The sequence below is a fragment of the Mauremys mutica genome, chromosome 4 (assembly GCF_020497125.1).
Source record: "Mauremys mutica isolate MM-2020 ecotype Southern chromosome 4, ASM2049712v1, whole genome shotgun sequence".
Classification (NCBI taxonomy): domain Eukaryota; kingdom Metazoa; phylum Chordata; order Testudines; family Geoemydidae; genus Mauremys; species Mauremys mutica.
Genome location: NC_059075.1, coordinates 72415607 through 72431256, shown reverse-complemented (window position 1 = coordinate 72431256; position 15650 = coordinate 72415607). Strand labels below are relative to the sequence as shown.

At 48.4% G+C, this 15650-nt stretch overlaps 1 protein-coding gene across 2 annotated transcripts in view; it reads right to left on the bottom strand.

The window, feature by feature from the left end:
* Positions 1 to 570: 570 nt before the first annotated feature.
* Positions 571 to 15650, bottom strand: part of LRP4 (LDL receptor related protein 4) — a 112849-nt gene continuing 97769 nt past the window's right edge. For both annotated transcript variants that reach the window (XM_045015926.1, XM_045015927.1), the window contains exons 30-38: positions 15465 to 15599; positions 15146 to 15254; positions 14678 to 14822; positions 10988 to 11101; positions 10522 to 10645; positions 8792 to 8859; positions 8146 to 8233; positions 4145 to 4286; positions 571 to 2146 (exon numbers count right to left, since the gene is read on the bottom strand). In XM_045015926.1, coding sequence (XP_044871861.1) covers positions 1811 to 2146; positions 4145 to 4286; positions 8146 to 8233; positions 8792 to 8859; positions 10522 to 10645; positions 10988 to 11101; positions 14678 to 14822; positions 15146 to 15254; positions 15465 to 15599 — 1261 coding nt within the window. In that variant the 3' untranslated portion in view covers positions 571 to 1810. The remainder of the gene's footprint in view (positions 2147 to 4144; positions 4287 to 8145; positions 8234 to 8791; positions 8860 to 10521; positions 10646 to 10987; positions 11102 to 14677; positions 14823 to 15145; positions 15255 to 15464; positions 15600 to 15650) is intronic.

The window sequence follows — 15650 nt, the reverse complement described above, 5'->3', positions numbered from 1 at the left end:
TTTTCCTTTAGATGTGCCAAGTCAAGAGATTATTAAAAGACCTTTGTGCCCCGAGGGCGCTAGAGCTTCAAATGCTGCCAGGGATGTCTCTCTTGAAGCGCAAATAATTAGATGGGTGCGTTTTCCACACTCCAGCTTCCCTGCTCTCTCCTTCCCTCCTAAAAATGAGGATTTGCAGAGATTAGTTCATATGTGGTTTGTCTGTGGGTTCCCATGAGCCCTATTCCATGTGGGTGTCTATTGCCTATGTCATGCATGGGACACCAGTCAGCACCCAGGCCCAAACACACCCCAAAGCTACCAGGGCCCAGCAAGAAACTAATCATGAACTGTGTATGGGAGCCAGATATAAGGGAAAGGCCTCATAGGCTGCAGAGCCAGAACAGAATTGTATCCTCGTACAGCTGAGGGGAAGAACATAGACCGCTGCAAGAATTATTTGCCAGTAAAAAATGGAGCTTAAAGCACAGCTCTAGTTCAGAGGTCGGGACCCCTCAGGGGGTCGCGAGGTTATTACATGGGGGGTTGCGAGCTGTCAGCCTCCACTCCAAACCCCGCTTTGCCTCCAGCATTTATAACGGTGTTAAATATATAAAAAGTGTTTTTAATTTATGGGGGGGGTCACACTCAGAGGCTTGCTATGTGAAAGGGGTCACTAGTAAAAAAGTTTGAGAGCCACTGCTCTAGTTGATAAGTGACTACTCAAAAATGGCCCTTAGAGCTCCATGGTTATTTTCTCTGATTCCATGTCAAATGGGCTCAGTTTACTAATAGAACAGTTTCCCCAATTATCCCATTTCACACATCACTAGTAATAAAAGGTTCTACCGACCACAACAGACCCTCAGTGACATCTACTCAGACCCATGGCCTTCCATAGGTTTGCACAAATGTAACTGGCTGGCTTTCTGATTGGAACTTTATGAACAGTTTTGTTGATGATGTAAAAGAAGGAATAGACTCCAGACTTTCTCCCTCTGAGCTGAGCTTCCTCTCAGTAGGCCTGTGGAGCTAAGAGCAGTAAAAAAATATACTCTGTCCCCTGATCTGGCAGCTCTAACTCCAATATACACTGAAAGCAGTTAGGAGAGTCCTATCTGCATTCAGTTACTTTTTGAAGTGGGTGATAGCAAAAAGTGATTAGGAGCAGTGTCCATTGCCAGCAACAGACACAGTGCTCCAGCACCAGGCTTCATCACTCCTGTAGAGATGTGCCAGAATGTGGGGAAAGTGGCAGTGACATTCTAATGACATCAATCACAAGAAACATAGCAGCTGCAGTTGCTCTCTTTATCCCCTTAGAAGTGACCTGCTGCTACACTGTCCCCTCTTTCAGCCCTCCACCAATTCCCTAAAGTAGAGAGAGCAGAGCTGGCCTCTGAATGAATTAGGGGCAAGAGGTGCTGAGCCTGATGAGAAGCTGGCAGTGGAGAAGCTTTGCTCTCCCAGAGGCATGAATTGTGAGCTTGACAGTGCAGGACTCGCAGATTGCCAGAGGGGACAATCTGAATTAGACTCAGCTCAGAGGAGTCACTGCAGAAGTTATCATGGCAGCTTCCAGGAAAAGGGAACATATAAATAAACCACGAAACAGTGAGAATGAGCCAAAAAGGTCTCTGGGGTCCATTTCCACCTGCCATGATGGAAGAGTCTGGCCCCAGCTCCTTGCTGAAAGGCAGCTAGTCTCTGGCCTCCTTGCAACACGAAGGCTAGTCTCTGGGCTTCTCCCAGCATGGCAGAATGAGTCCCGTCTCATTCATATGGAACAGGGGCTGTGGAGGAGCTGGGCATCTCCAAGGTAGTGCATGCTTTAGACCTCACTCTCCGTGGAGGACTTGCATTGGTGTTTCCAGCCTGTGTCTGGGAGTGAGCCACGTCGTTCCGGGGTGGCTGCTGCCGTGTTGACACTACTGCACTCAGACTGCTCCTCCTGCAGCAGCTGCTCAGTTTCGGTGTCATCCAGTGAGCCAGAGCTGGCCTGGATAGAGACAGTGTCAGTCTTCATGCAGACATGGTCCCGAAGTATCCCTCCTCGGGAGCTCCGTATCTGCTTGAGGTCATCCCACTCAGACTCGTCACCGGACAAGAGGCATATCCCTTCCACAATCTTGATCTTTTCCTTGGTGTAGCAATGATCATGACCAGCCTAGCAGGGAGACAACAGAATGCAAATACCCACAGAGCATCAGTCACTTCTAGCCAAAGAACAAAGCAGCAGCTGGAATGAGGACAGACAAAGAAGCAAGCAAAGGGATGGCCCTCAATGAAAAGAGTAACTGGTTGCTGCCATCAGGACAGGAGAGTCCATTCTAGGCTCCCCCCTCACAATGCTCAGCCTAGCACACCAGCCCTCCCCAAAGGAATACCCATTCCAATCTCCAGGCTCCTTCAATCCATGGGGAAAAAAAAAACAGGTGAGAGAAGATGGCTCTTCTGCTCACTTGGACAAATGGAGCCAATGCTGTTTGGGGGCAGGAATAATACTAGAGCCAGGGCCTGAATAGGAAGGAGAAACCTGGGAAGTAGGAACAGCCAAGAGAGACTCAAGGGCAGTAGGCAGGAAATCAGGTAGGAGTTTTCAGTGGGAAAAGGCTGCTAAAAAGGTTAATCAGTTTGGGAGATGCATATGCAGTGGCTTTATATCCCAAAGCAGGGAGAAGCAAGTTGCCCTCTACACACATCTTGAGACAGCTCATCTGGGCTACTGTGTTGGGTTTGAGCACCTCATTGCAACGAAAACAATGGAGGAAGTATAGAGAAGAACAACAGAAATGATCAGAGGGCTAGAGGGACAAAGTTATGAGCAGAGATTAAGAGTGAATTCTGTCTAGCTTGGCTCAGTGATGACTAAAGAGGCATGGGTGTAGACATCTGATAGGTGTTTGTAAACAACCTCCCTGAGGAGAGAAGAATTGTGTGTGAGACACATGGGTATATCTAAGCAATGGGACTAAGAAAAGAAATGGGAAAGATTTAGAGTGAATCTCAGGGAAACCATTCTGACAGTGGGGTGAAATACAGGCTGTGAAATACAGAGGAAAGGTTGGGGGGGATCTATTTGTTGGGGCATTTAAAACAATATCACTAAAAATTGTCCTATAATGGAACAATCCTATTCTGGCCCTTGGGAAAGGGAGTCAGTGGTATAACAGGCCTTATCCATCTCCAGGGTCTACAAGAATCATAACAAACGCCCCCAGGTAAATTATTTTCTTTAAGTAGCATAAACTGCAAACCCTTAGCTACACAACCAAAGGACCTGTGCTAGAAAATTCGCTCTCCATCCCCAGCCAAGGGAGGTAGTTGAGCTAGTTCAAAGGCACAAACACAGACACATGGGAAGCCAGCCGAGCAGCAATTAGTACATGACAGTGTTAGACCCTTTCAGTGCTGCAGGAGTGAGGGAGGTGGGGGTCACTCACACATACACATACCCACATACAAACAGTGCAGTGATACCTGACGTGAGGATGTGAGCAGAAATCAGAAGAAGAAAGATGAGAAGCTATCAGGGGGATGAGAAAGTTGCTGAGGAAACAAAGAGGAGAAACTAAGTGCTACATGATAAAATAGATACAGCCCTATATGGGGCCCATACCAATGCCCTGGTCATCAGCATTTTCAGTTCTTCTCTCCACCCTACCCCTCCACACGGTGCATAGACAAGAGCTGCGTCCTTTCTAGCCAGACTCTTCCTGGTTCTCTCTGTGACTGCCCAGGGCAGCGTTAGGATGAGTGGGGAAGGACAGGGCTCAGCCAAGGAACATGGGTCCAAAGGTAGAATTTTCCCTTTAAACCCAATAGCCTGGTGGCCAGTAACACTGTAAAAGGGTCACAGGAGGCTACAGGAATGGAGGGGAAAGTTGGAGCCTCAGGCAGGTACGTGCAACTGGGACACAATGAGGAACTGAGAGATGCTGCCAGTTAAGCCCTGTGAGTCTTGCTTGGTAGCTTACTGCAGCTGCCCTCACCCATCCCAGGGATCTTTTTGAGACAGATGGTGGAGAGCTCTGGGGATGGGGATGTTTTTGGGGTTCAGGCACCTGCCAAGAACCAAGCACAATTCTCTCTCACTATTTACATAGATTTGTAATGTTAGGACAGTTTGAAGTTGGTTCCTGAGGCCTCTACCAGCAGCTCTTACCTCCTTCTTATAGCACAGCTGGTTGTACAAGGTCGGCTTGGGAATAGTTTCAATCTTCACCTCCTGGGTAGATGTCCGGTATGACGGGTTACTGTAAGTCAGGTTCCCCAAGCCAGAGTCTGTGAACTTAGACTTCTTGTGTCTGTAGGAGGAGAAACCAGGAGGAGGTGGAAGAACAAACAACAGAAATATCCAAAACACATGACTTGGTAGTAATGGGAGACTAACTACCCAGATATCTGTTGGCAAGGTAACACAAAATGTCCAGTAAGTTCTTGGAATATGTTGGGGAGAACTTGTTTCAGAAGGTGGAGGCAGTAACTAGGGACACAGCAAGTTTAGACTTGATTCTAACTAACAGGAAGGAATTGGTTGCTAATCTGAAGGTGCAATGCAACTTGGGTGAAAGTGACCATGAAATGATGGGCTTCATGATTATAAGGAAAGGAAGAAATGAAAGCAGCAGAATAAGGATGATGGACTTCAAAAATCAGACTTTAACTAACTCAGAATTGGTAGATAAGGCCCCATGGGAAGAAATTCTAAGGAAAAAAAAAAAGTTCAGGGAAGCTGGTAGTTTCTCAAAGAGACAATATTAAAGGAGCAACAGCAAACCATCTCGATGGTAAGGAAAGATAGAAAGACTAGTCAGAAGACAGTATGGCTCCATCAGGGGCCTTTAATGACCTGAAAATCAAAAAGGAAACCTACAAAAAGTGGAAACATGGACAAATTGCCAAGGAGGAGTACATGCAGGGACAAAGTCAGAAAGGCTAAGACACAAAATGAGTTACACCTAGCAAGGGACATAAAAGGCAATAAGAAGAGGTTCCATCAATATACTAAGAGCAAGAGAAAGACAAATGAAAGTGTAGGTCAGGGGTCAGCAACCTGTCAGAAGTGGTGTGCCGAGTCTTCATTTATTCACTCTAATTTAAGGTTGTGTGTGCCAGTAATATATTTTAACGTTTTTAGAAGGTCTCTTTTTATAAGTCTATAATACATAACTAAACGATTGTTGTATGTAAAGTAAATAAGGTTTTAAAAATGTTTAAGAAGCTTCATTTAAAATTAAATTAAAATGTAGAGCCTCCCGGACCAGTGGCCAGGACCTGGGCAATGAGAGTGCCACTGAAAACCAGCTCGCGTGCTGCCTTCGGCACCCGTGCCATAGATTGCCTACCCCTGGTGTAGGTCCTCTACTTAGTGGTGAAGGAGACCTAACAGAGAACTCCAGAAAGTCAGGTATTTAATGCTTACTTTGCTTCAGTCTTCACTAAAAAGGTTTATTGTGACCAGATGCATAATAGAATTCATTTAACAACAAAGGAGATGGAGCACAAGCCAAACTAGAGAAAGAACAGATTAGAGAATATTTAGACAAGTGAGATGTATTCAAGTTGGCTAGGCCTGATGACATTCACCCTAGTGTCCTTAAGTAACTAGCTGAAGCAATCTCGGAACTGTTACCAGTTTATCTTTGAGAACTGATGGAGAACAGGTGAGGTCCCTGATGACTGGAAAAGGGGAAACATAGCAACTATATTTAAAAAGGAGAAACACAGAGCACCTAGAGAATTATAGAGCAGTCAGCCCAACTTGGATTAGGAGAGAACAGGGTTATAAGGAATAGTTAAAATGGATTTGTCAAGAATAAATCATGCTAAACCAAACTAACTTCCTTTTTGACAGGGTTACTGGTCTAGTGAATAGAGGGGAAGCAATACTCATGATATATCTTGATTTTCATAAGGCTTTTGACACAGTCCCATATTATATTCCCATCAGCAAAATAAGGAAATGTGATTAAATTACTATAAAGTGTACAACTTGTTGAAAGACCGTACTCAAATCGTAGTTATCACTGGTTCACTGTCAAAGTAGGGGGACATATCTAATGGGGTCCCACATGGGTAGTATCATTCTGGGTCTGGTACCATTCAATATTTTAATTAGACGACTCTCATAATGGAGTGGAGAGTATGCTTATAAAATTTGAGGATGACACCAAGCTGTGAGGGATTGCAAGCACTTTGCAGGGCAAGTTTAAAATTCTAAATGACTGACAAATTGAACTGAAATCAACAAGATGAAATTCAATAAATACCAGTATAAAGTACCACATTTAGGAAGGGAAAATTAAATGCACAACAACAAAATGGGGACAGTAGTGTTGAAAAGGACTGGGGCAGTTATAGTGGATCACTAATTGAATGAGAGCCAATAATGTGATACACTGTGAAAAACACTAATATTTTTCTGGAGTATATTTACAGGAGTGTCATGTGTAACACGGGGGTAATTATTCTGCTCTACTTGATACTGGTGAGGCCTCATCTAGAGTTCTGTGTCCAGTTTTGAGCGCCACATGTGGATAGATTGGAGAGTGTCCAGAGGACTGCAGCAAAAATGATAAATGGTTTACAAAACCTGACCAGTGAGGAAAGGTTTAAAAAAACTGGGTATGTTTAGTCTTGAGAAAAGAAGACAGATGGGCACCTGATAACAGTCTTTAAATATGTTAGGGGCTATTATAAAGAGGACCGTGACTGATTGTTCTCCATGACTACCGAGGGTAGGTGAAGAAATAATAGGCTTAATCTGCAGCAAGGGAGACTTTGGCTAGATGTGAGAAAAATTTTTCTAACTATAAGAATATTTAAGCACTGGAATAAGTTATCAAAGGAGGTTGTGGAATCCCCATAAGTGGAGTTTGTCTAACCCTGTTCTTAAAAACCACCTGTCACAGTCTAGATTTACTTAGTCCTGTCTCAGTGCAGAGGACTGGACTACATGACCTCTTGAGGTCCCTTCCAGCCCTACATTTCTATAATTCTGTCAGTAGAGAGATAGGGTCCCATTGTCAAAAGCTCCATTTCTACAGACAAGGCCCCAACCCAGTGACCAGAAAGCACCAATGATCTGTTTGTTCCCTCAGGCCAGAGGAGAGCCTGTTCCATGAGGTACAGGTGTTCCCTTCAGCTGCCTGTACAGCCACCATGCACCAGTGCAATGCAGTCAAGTTGTCTCTCGCTTATACCAGTATAAGTCAGAGGTGACTCCACTACTAGGCAATGAAGTCATATTAGTGTAAAACCCATGAGAGCAGAATCAGGTCATGGACTTGACAGAGACAGAGATCAGTAGAAGGAAACAAGTCCCCCTTGGGAGAGGGTCAAGTTCTGGAAGAGCTTAAGAGTCCAGCTGCCTGAAAGCACTGGAGAGTTACTAGACCAGCATTTCTCAAACTGCAGGTCAGGACCCCAAAGTGGGTCACGACCCCATTTTAATGGGGTCACCAGGCCTGGTGTTAGACTTGCTGGAGCCCGGGACTGAAGCCCGAGCCCCATCGCCCTAGGCTGAAGCTGAAGCCCAAAGGCTGCAGCCCTGGGTGGCGGGGCTCTGGTTATAGGCCCTTTGCCTAGGCTTCGACTTTTCCCCTGCCATATCCCTTCCCCCAGGGCGGTATGGCTCGGGCTTTGGCCCCCCAACCCAGGGCAGCAGTGCTCGGGTGGGCTCAGGCTTCAGTCCCCCATCCTGGGATCATGTAGTAATTTTTGTTGTCAGAAGGGGGTCGTAGTACAATGAAAGTTGAGAACCCCTGTACTAGACGAGGTCCAATGCCATGGTGATACAAATTCCATCGCACTCCTGCATATGATTTTCCAGACTCTCTATAAAATAGAACCAAACAGGATTTTGCAGAGCAAGGAGCAGGAGGGCTGGGTGCACGTGCAGGGGGTGGCTCTTCTCACACACTCTTTATAGGGAGGAGGAGAACTTTAGGGCTGCCCAACAGCTCAGTCTGCTCTCCGAGGTCCATGTGGGGCAGGGGGCTTTGTAAATAAAATGAAATAGTTATTATTACTGTTTCCAGTTAATGAGATGCTTGTATCCCCAGTGATGAAGGACCTCTGTTGAAAGTCTCCTTCAACCAAAAGACTCAATTCACCAGCAATAGGGAAGAAAGGGACAGGATGGCAAGTGGGAGGGTCAGATACCTGTATATAATTAGAGCAGCAATAAACAGCAGAATGACCAAGACACTGAGGAGGCCTCCAATAATGTAGCTGACATGCAGCCCTTCTCCTGAAAAAGAACAGCAAGGGTGAGAGGAGGCCCTTTCTATGCCACTGGACTATGTTCAAAACTAGTGTAGCTGTGTGTTCACACACTTATGTACTGTGATTTAGCAGCCCAACTCTAGGGTGGAGCTTGGCACAGCTTGAGCCCATTCTCTCCCCCTCAGGGAATCTGGAGAAGACCTCTGAAGTAGGGGTGATATTATTTCTCAAAGATAGGGGCAAGTTAACCCCCTTCTGCTACGAGGTTGCTCCCTGCTATGGGATCAGTCTTCCTCACCAACCATACTAGAGGGGGAAAGCACCCTATGGGAACTAAGCTTGTTCCGCCTGAGTGATGAATTTGGTGGTTGGGTAACTCTGCTGTCCTTCAAACTAAAATCCTCTCCTCTGGCCACCCGGGGAAGAGCCTGCTTGGGGCTGAAAGACAGCATGACTGATTTTGTCTTGCTCAGAATGAGATTGAAGGTGGTCACATTTGAGTCCTGAACACCTTGGAGTGAAAGGCCCTGGCATAACCTGGAAGAAATGTTCAGCTAGCAGAAGGTAAGGAAGAACAACTCACCTGTGGTTGCCAGTACTGCCTCATTCTTCCGGTTGCACAGGCCTTGGCCAACATCTTTGTCAGAGCAGCTGAAGGGCACAAAGACACACACAGTTGTTATCTCATTGCACTGAGCAGCCAGCCATCTTCTGGGCATGGATGGAGCCATGTAGGATAGGGCAGGCTGCAGCTAGGAATGGAGGATAAGCTGCGGGGTAGAGAAGGGGCACTATGACAAGAGTTTCCTTTGCCTACTCAAGTATACCCTTCTACCCAGATGCAAGAGGTTTCTCTCGGCCTAACTCCGTAGATCCTAGAGTGTCCACACTCTTCTGTCTCACTACAAGTGAAGCTGGAATCTTTGGACAGCTTGTGCATGGGACATTTTCAAGAAAGGGCATTAGCGCTGAGCAGTCACTCTTCCCCTTCCCTCTGCAGTGAGGCTACGTCATGCTAACCTCTTAGGAAAGGAACAAAAGAAAAGCCAGCTCTGCAGAGAAAAAAATGTCTGCAAGAATTTTTATTCCCAGCAAAGAGAAAGTGGTGTGTCTTTGCTTGGAGTTAATACCCCAATATGCGATGGAAGAGCTCTCCCTGCTGGGCAGGGAGAGAAGTGGGCCAAGGGAGAACGGCAGAAAATACTTTCTATGCATTGAATCATAAAAGTAAGACCTTCAGACACGCTGTTTGGTCCCATCTTAGCCATCCCTTCAGGGTCAAGGCAGGACTGCTCCCAGGGCTCTGCCCAGTCTAGTTTAAAATGATTAAAGCAATGGAGCTCCCACCTCATCCCATGGGAACCATTCTCCAAGTTAAGAGTTCAGCAGTCATACATGTGAAGCACAGGGTACCATGGGCAGGGCCAAGAGGATTCCTGCACCTTGCATAGTCAATCAGGCTAGCAGGCACATTTGAATGAAGTGGGTAGCAAGGCCTATGCAGCCCATGCCAGTTCCAGAGAGATACAAAAATGTGGATCCACATCCGAAAGAATCAAGTTGTATCCGACCCACAATCTGCACTTTGTCTTGTATCTGCAGCCACACCAGAAGCACGCTATCTCACAGTGCCTCCTAGGAGGAGTGTCTGTGTGTGAGTGTACTGTATACAGGATCTCAAAAGCAGGGAAGCAGCTGTCTGCAGCTCATAGCCTATGAGGCTGCTTCCTCACCTTCTAGATCCTGTATTCCTCCCCCCTTCCCGTCCCCATACAGAGAAAAGGGAGGAGATAGATGCTTCTTGATCTATCTGCAGCTCATAAGGCTTCCTGACTTACTTTGCAGAAGCAGCTGCCTCCCTCTCCAACTGACCTGATACGGCAATACTGAAGTCAGGAGTTTCCTAAATTGCTTGGCTGCTTAAACTGTGTCAATAGGAGCCTGGGGGATTTTGCTGGCTGTCTTGATCTGTCACCTCCCCTTTCTCTGTATGGAGCAGGGAGAGGGAAGGCAGGGAAGCAGCCTCACAGGTTATGAGCTGCAGACAGCTGCTTCCCCACCTTTGAGATCCTATATTTAGAGCCCTGTGTGAATACAAAATTTGTATCCGCATCCAATCTGCAAAAATGGTCCTCGGATATCCACAGATTTGCAGGGGTCTAGTGAGAGCCTCTGCCTTCACAGACAGGGTCTAGAGGTTGTATGGTCTCACTCCATCTTGGGGAGGTGTGATAGGGTGGTGGAAGGTGAAGGGGACATGCACATCCTGCATTTAACTCTCTAGTCCAGATTGCAAGCTGCAAAGTCACTCACTTTCCTTCCGTTGCTTCCAAGGATGTGTGGGGTTTCGTTGTTGAGGAGCCTGATCTGAAAGGTGAGGTCTGGCTCCTCTCGCTCACACTGGTTGTTTCAGGAACAGGGGGCACCATGCCAGGAACTAAACAATACAGACAGAAAAATAAATAGGAGCCCAGTTTTGTGAGACAGATGGAGAAGTCTGCTAGACCACAGATCACTTCCTAAATAGTGAGACCAAGAATTTGTGTACAGAGCTCAGACACCCCATGCCCATCCTTTCCAGCAGGAAGCAATGTAAGAAAGATATCTGAAGCTCACAGCTGCTTGACTTACAGTATAGAATGTTGTAGGGACTTTTGTAGGTTGTGGAGACCTCACAGATACTCTGCGTCTCAACAGGAGATGCTAACGGCCAGGGTGAGAGTGCTGGCTGTGGTTCATATATGGATGCTATTACCCCAGAGAACCTCTCTGAACTCACCAGTGGAGCAGGGTCGCCCGTCTGGTTCATCTGGACATGCACAAACAAAGTCAGAAACCCTGGCGAAGCAGAGATGGGTGCAGCCTCCATTATTCACTCCACAGGCATTTGTACCTGAAGGAGACAACCAAGCCATTAAACCTGGAGCAGGTGATCAGGTGAGGCCTTGATGGAGTTCAGTACACAAGGGCAGGACCCTCACTTCCCTCTCAATCAAGATAGACTGCCCAGGAGGCCAAGGAATTTCTGTGCCACATGAACCAACCCCTCTACCCCACAGTGCTGAGAGAATGATGGAGAGAGTCAGGCACCAGCAGATTACAATAACCATGTCAAAAAGGGGCTAGAATCCTCTGGGAATCAGCAGAGAGGAGCCCAACCAATGCAGCCAAACAGACAGATCTTAGGAATAGACTCTCTGTGTTACTACAGGGAATTCTTTCCCAGGTCTCTGACTGGAGGGTCTTGCCCACATGCTCAGGATCTAACTGATCGCCATATTTGGGGTTGGGAAGGAATGCCCCAGTCAGATTGGCAATCCTCTGAAACATGGGGCATGGGTCACTTGCTGGTTTGACCTAGAGCAGGGGTCTCAAACACACAGCCCGCAGGGCTCTTCTGTGCAGCCCGCCAAGGTCCCCCCGCCCCTCTGCCTACCTCCAGGCCAGGGGTGGGCAAACATCGGCCCGCAGGATTGCCCCCCGTGGCGCCGCGAGCCCCGCGCCACTCCCTTAAGCGGCTGGCAGCATGTCCCCAAGGGACGGAGGGGAGGAGGCGGCAGAGGGCTCCTGCGTTGCCTCACTTCAAGGTACCGCCCCCTGCAGCTCTCATTGGCCGGGAACAGGGAACCGTGGCCAATGGGAGCTTCGTGGGAGGTATTTGGAGGAGCAGCAGCGAAGCCCTGTGCCCACCCCCGCTCACCCAGGGGCCATGGTTCTGGCTGCTTCCCGGAGCGGCACGGCATGGGGCCAGGAGCCTGCCCTGGCCCCGATGCGCGCTGCTGCCACCCCGGAGCCACTCTGGGTAAGTGGCACCGGGCGAGAGCTCGCACCCCTCCTGCACCCAACTCCCTGCCCTGAGCCCCCTGCCACACCCCACACCCCTCCTGCACCCAACTCCCTGCCCTGAGCCCCCTGCCGCACCCCACACCCCTCCTGCACCCAACTCCCTGCCCTGAGCCCCCCGCCACATCCCACACACCCCCTGCACCCCAACTCCCTGCCCTGAGCCCCCCACTGCACCCCACGCCCCTTCTGCACCCAGCTCCCTGCCCTGAGCCCCCTGCCGCATCCCACACCCCTCCTGCACCCAGCTCCCTGGCCTGAGCCCCCCGCTGCATCCCACACCCCTCCTGCACCCAACTCCCTGGCCTGAGCCCCCCGCCGCATCCCACACCCCTCCTGCACCCAAATCCCTGGCCTGAGCCCCCTTCTGCACCCCACACCCCTCCTGCACCCAACGCCCTGCCCTGAGCCCCCCGCTGCACCCCACACCCCTCCTGCACCCCAACGCCCTGCCCTGAGCCCCCGCCACACCCCGCACTCCTCCTGCACTCCCTGCCCTCAGCCACCTGCTGCACCCCTCACCCCTCTTGCACCCAACACACCAAATCCCTGCCCTGAGCCCCTGCCACACCCTGCACCCTTCCTCCACCCCCTGGTGACAGGGAAGGGGCAGCATTGGGGTGGGGACTTTGGGGAAGGGGGTAGAAAGGGGCAGGGAAGGGGTGGGAAGAGGCGGGGCAGGGGTGGGGCCTCAGGGAAGGGGCGGAATGGGGGCAGGGCCAGGGGCAGTGAGGGTGGGGGTGTCAGTGATGCGGACCTCGGGCCAATGCACTAGACCTCATGTGGCCCTTTAGGTCAGGTGTCTCAAATTCAAATGACCACGAGTAAATGGTGGATTCTCTGTAACTAAGTCTTTCAATCAAGATTTGAGGACTTCAATAACTCAGCCAGAGGTTATGGGCATAGGGCAGGTGGGTGAGGTTCTGTGGACTGGGATGTGCAGGAGGTCAGACTACATGATCATGATGGTGGTCCCTTCTGGCCTTAAAGTCTATGAGTCTGAACTGATTGTTTAATAATTTCTTACAGGATATTTTCCAGGTATCAAAGTTAGGCTGACTGGTCTATGATTCCCCAAGTCCTCTGTTCCCATTTTTAAAGACAGATACTATATTTGCCTTCTCCTGTCCTCTGGGAACTCCCCCTCCCCTCCATGAGTTCTCAAAACTAATTGCTTACGGTTCCCAAATTGCTTCAGCTAGTTCCTTACAGACACTAGAATGAATTTCATAAGGTCCAGCCAACTTGAATACATCTAATTTATCTAGATGTTCTTTAACCCGATCTTTCTCTATTTTGGCTTGTGTTCCTTCCCCCTTGTTATTAATATCAATTGTGTGATGCATCTGGTCATAATTAATTCTTTTAGTGAAGACTGAAGCAAAATAGGGATAACACACCTCAGCCTTTTTCCAGTTGTCTGATATTTGCTCTCCTTCCCTGCTAACTAGAGGTCTACACTTTCCTTCATCTTTCCCTTGCTCCTACCCTGTTTATAGAACCTCTTCTTATTGCCTGTTATGTCACTTGCCAGGTATAACTCTTTTTGTTCCTTAGCCTTTCTGGTTTAGTCCCTACATGCTTGTGTTATTGTTTTGTAATCATCCTTAGCAATTTGTCCATGTTTCCACTTTTTGTAGGTTTCTTTTTTGATCTTCGGGTCATTAAAGAACTCCTGATAGAGCCATTGGCCTTTTGCTATTCTTCGTATCTTTCCTTCACATCAAGATAGGCAATATCAAAGGAGCAACAACAAACTCTTTGAGAAACTACCATCTCTCCAAAACTCCTTTTGCTCTCAGAGTTTCTTCCCATTGAACCTTACCTACCAGTTCTGAGTTGGTTAAAGTATGAATTTTTTTTTTTAAGTCCATCATCCTTATTCAGCTGCTCTCACTCCTTTTCCTTAGACTCATGAAATCTACCATTTTATGATCACTTTCACCCCAGTTGCTTTCCACCTTCAGATTTGCAACCAATTCCTCCGTTAGTAAGACTCAAGGCTAAACTGATTGTCCCCCTGGTTACTTCCTCCACGTTCAGAAACAAGAAGTTGTCCCCAACACATTCCATGAAATTACTGGCCATTTTGTGTTACTTTTCCAACAGACATCTGGGTAGTTCAAGTCTCCCATTACTACCAGGTCTTGTGTTTTGGTATTTCTGTTATTTGTTCTGGACATGCTTCATCCTCCTCCTGATTGTGGTCTGTAGTAGTCTCCTACCATGACACTGCTCCTGGTTTTTTTTTCCCCCTTATCTTCACTCAGAGACTTTCAACGGTCCTTCCTCTCACCTCCTTCTGGATCTCAGAACAAGAATATATATTCTGGATATACAATGCAACTCCTCTTCCCTTTTTTCCCTGCCTGCCCTTCCTGAATGAGGAAAGACAGGCAGCTATAAGGAAGTTATAACATAGGCTTCCTCAGCTGAAATCTCAGAGAGGCAGAGAATGTGCCCCAACAAGACTGAGGGAAGAGTCACAGTTTGTAGGGCACACAGAGGGGGTGGGTGGAGGGCAAGGGCTCTCTGGGTAGACTCTGTGCTCATTAAATATGCCAGGATGCCTGCAGCCTGCTTGGTGCCAACCACCAGAGGCAGCAATTAGGATCACCCCATATACCTGTCTGCCTCTGTGGGGAGACCACAATGATATCCATTAGCCCCTCAACATTGGCCAGGACAGTCTCCTTGTTTCGGCCTGAGTATTTGTCCACTCGCTGGATAGATTTAGTTTGCCAGTCAGTCCAGTAGATCCACCTGTCCTGCTGCTCAGAGGGAAAAATCAAAGGCATTAGAGCACTTGGCCACGTATATAAAGGAACTGCACAGAAGAGTATTCATGGGGCTTAGGGCTACAGACAAAGCCCCTTACCAGCCTAACTTCCCTCTTCTCAATGTCAATCAGACGCTTCCCCCACCTCCTCGAGCTGCTTAGCCTAGGAACAGCCTTAGGTAAATCCCAAACCAGAGAGGCACACTCCAGATCCCCCACTACCCCATATATACCCAAGCAGTCTGTATTATCCCCTAGGGAGCCTGGCTGTACAGCAGTCACTGCATTCACCACTACCCGCGGGCTCCTCTTTACCTGTGTCAGGGCAAAGGGGTGCGACACCTGGCTGACCAGCACCTGGCGTAGCTTCCCATTGAGATCAGCACTCTCGATACGGTCAAGATGTGCATCCACCCAGTAAATCCTGTACAGACAGGGAAAAGAGATGAGACCAAGCCCCACGGTTAGTCTTCCACCCATACTCACACTCCTCTCTTCTGAGTCACTCACTAGCCCAAGATGCTTCACATCAGGCAAAACACTTCAGAGGATCGAGCTAAAAAGGCTCAGGTGCACTACATATCTTACTCAGTTCTCCTGCGTATGACAGCATCACTCCCACTCTTGCACTGACCTTCTAGTATCATAGTCTAATGTCAGTCCATTGGGCCAGCCCAGGTCGGTGTTGATTAGAATTTTGCGTTCAGAGCCATCCAAGTTTGCCCGCTCAATTTTAGCAATGTGACCCCAGTCCGTCCAGAAGAGGTACCTGAACAGAGACAAGGCAGATGCAAGAGACGGGTAAGCCCCTGGGGGATGG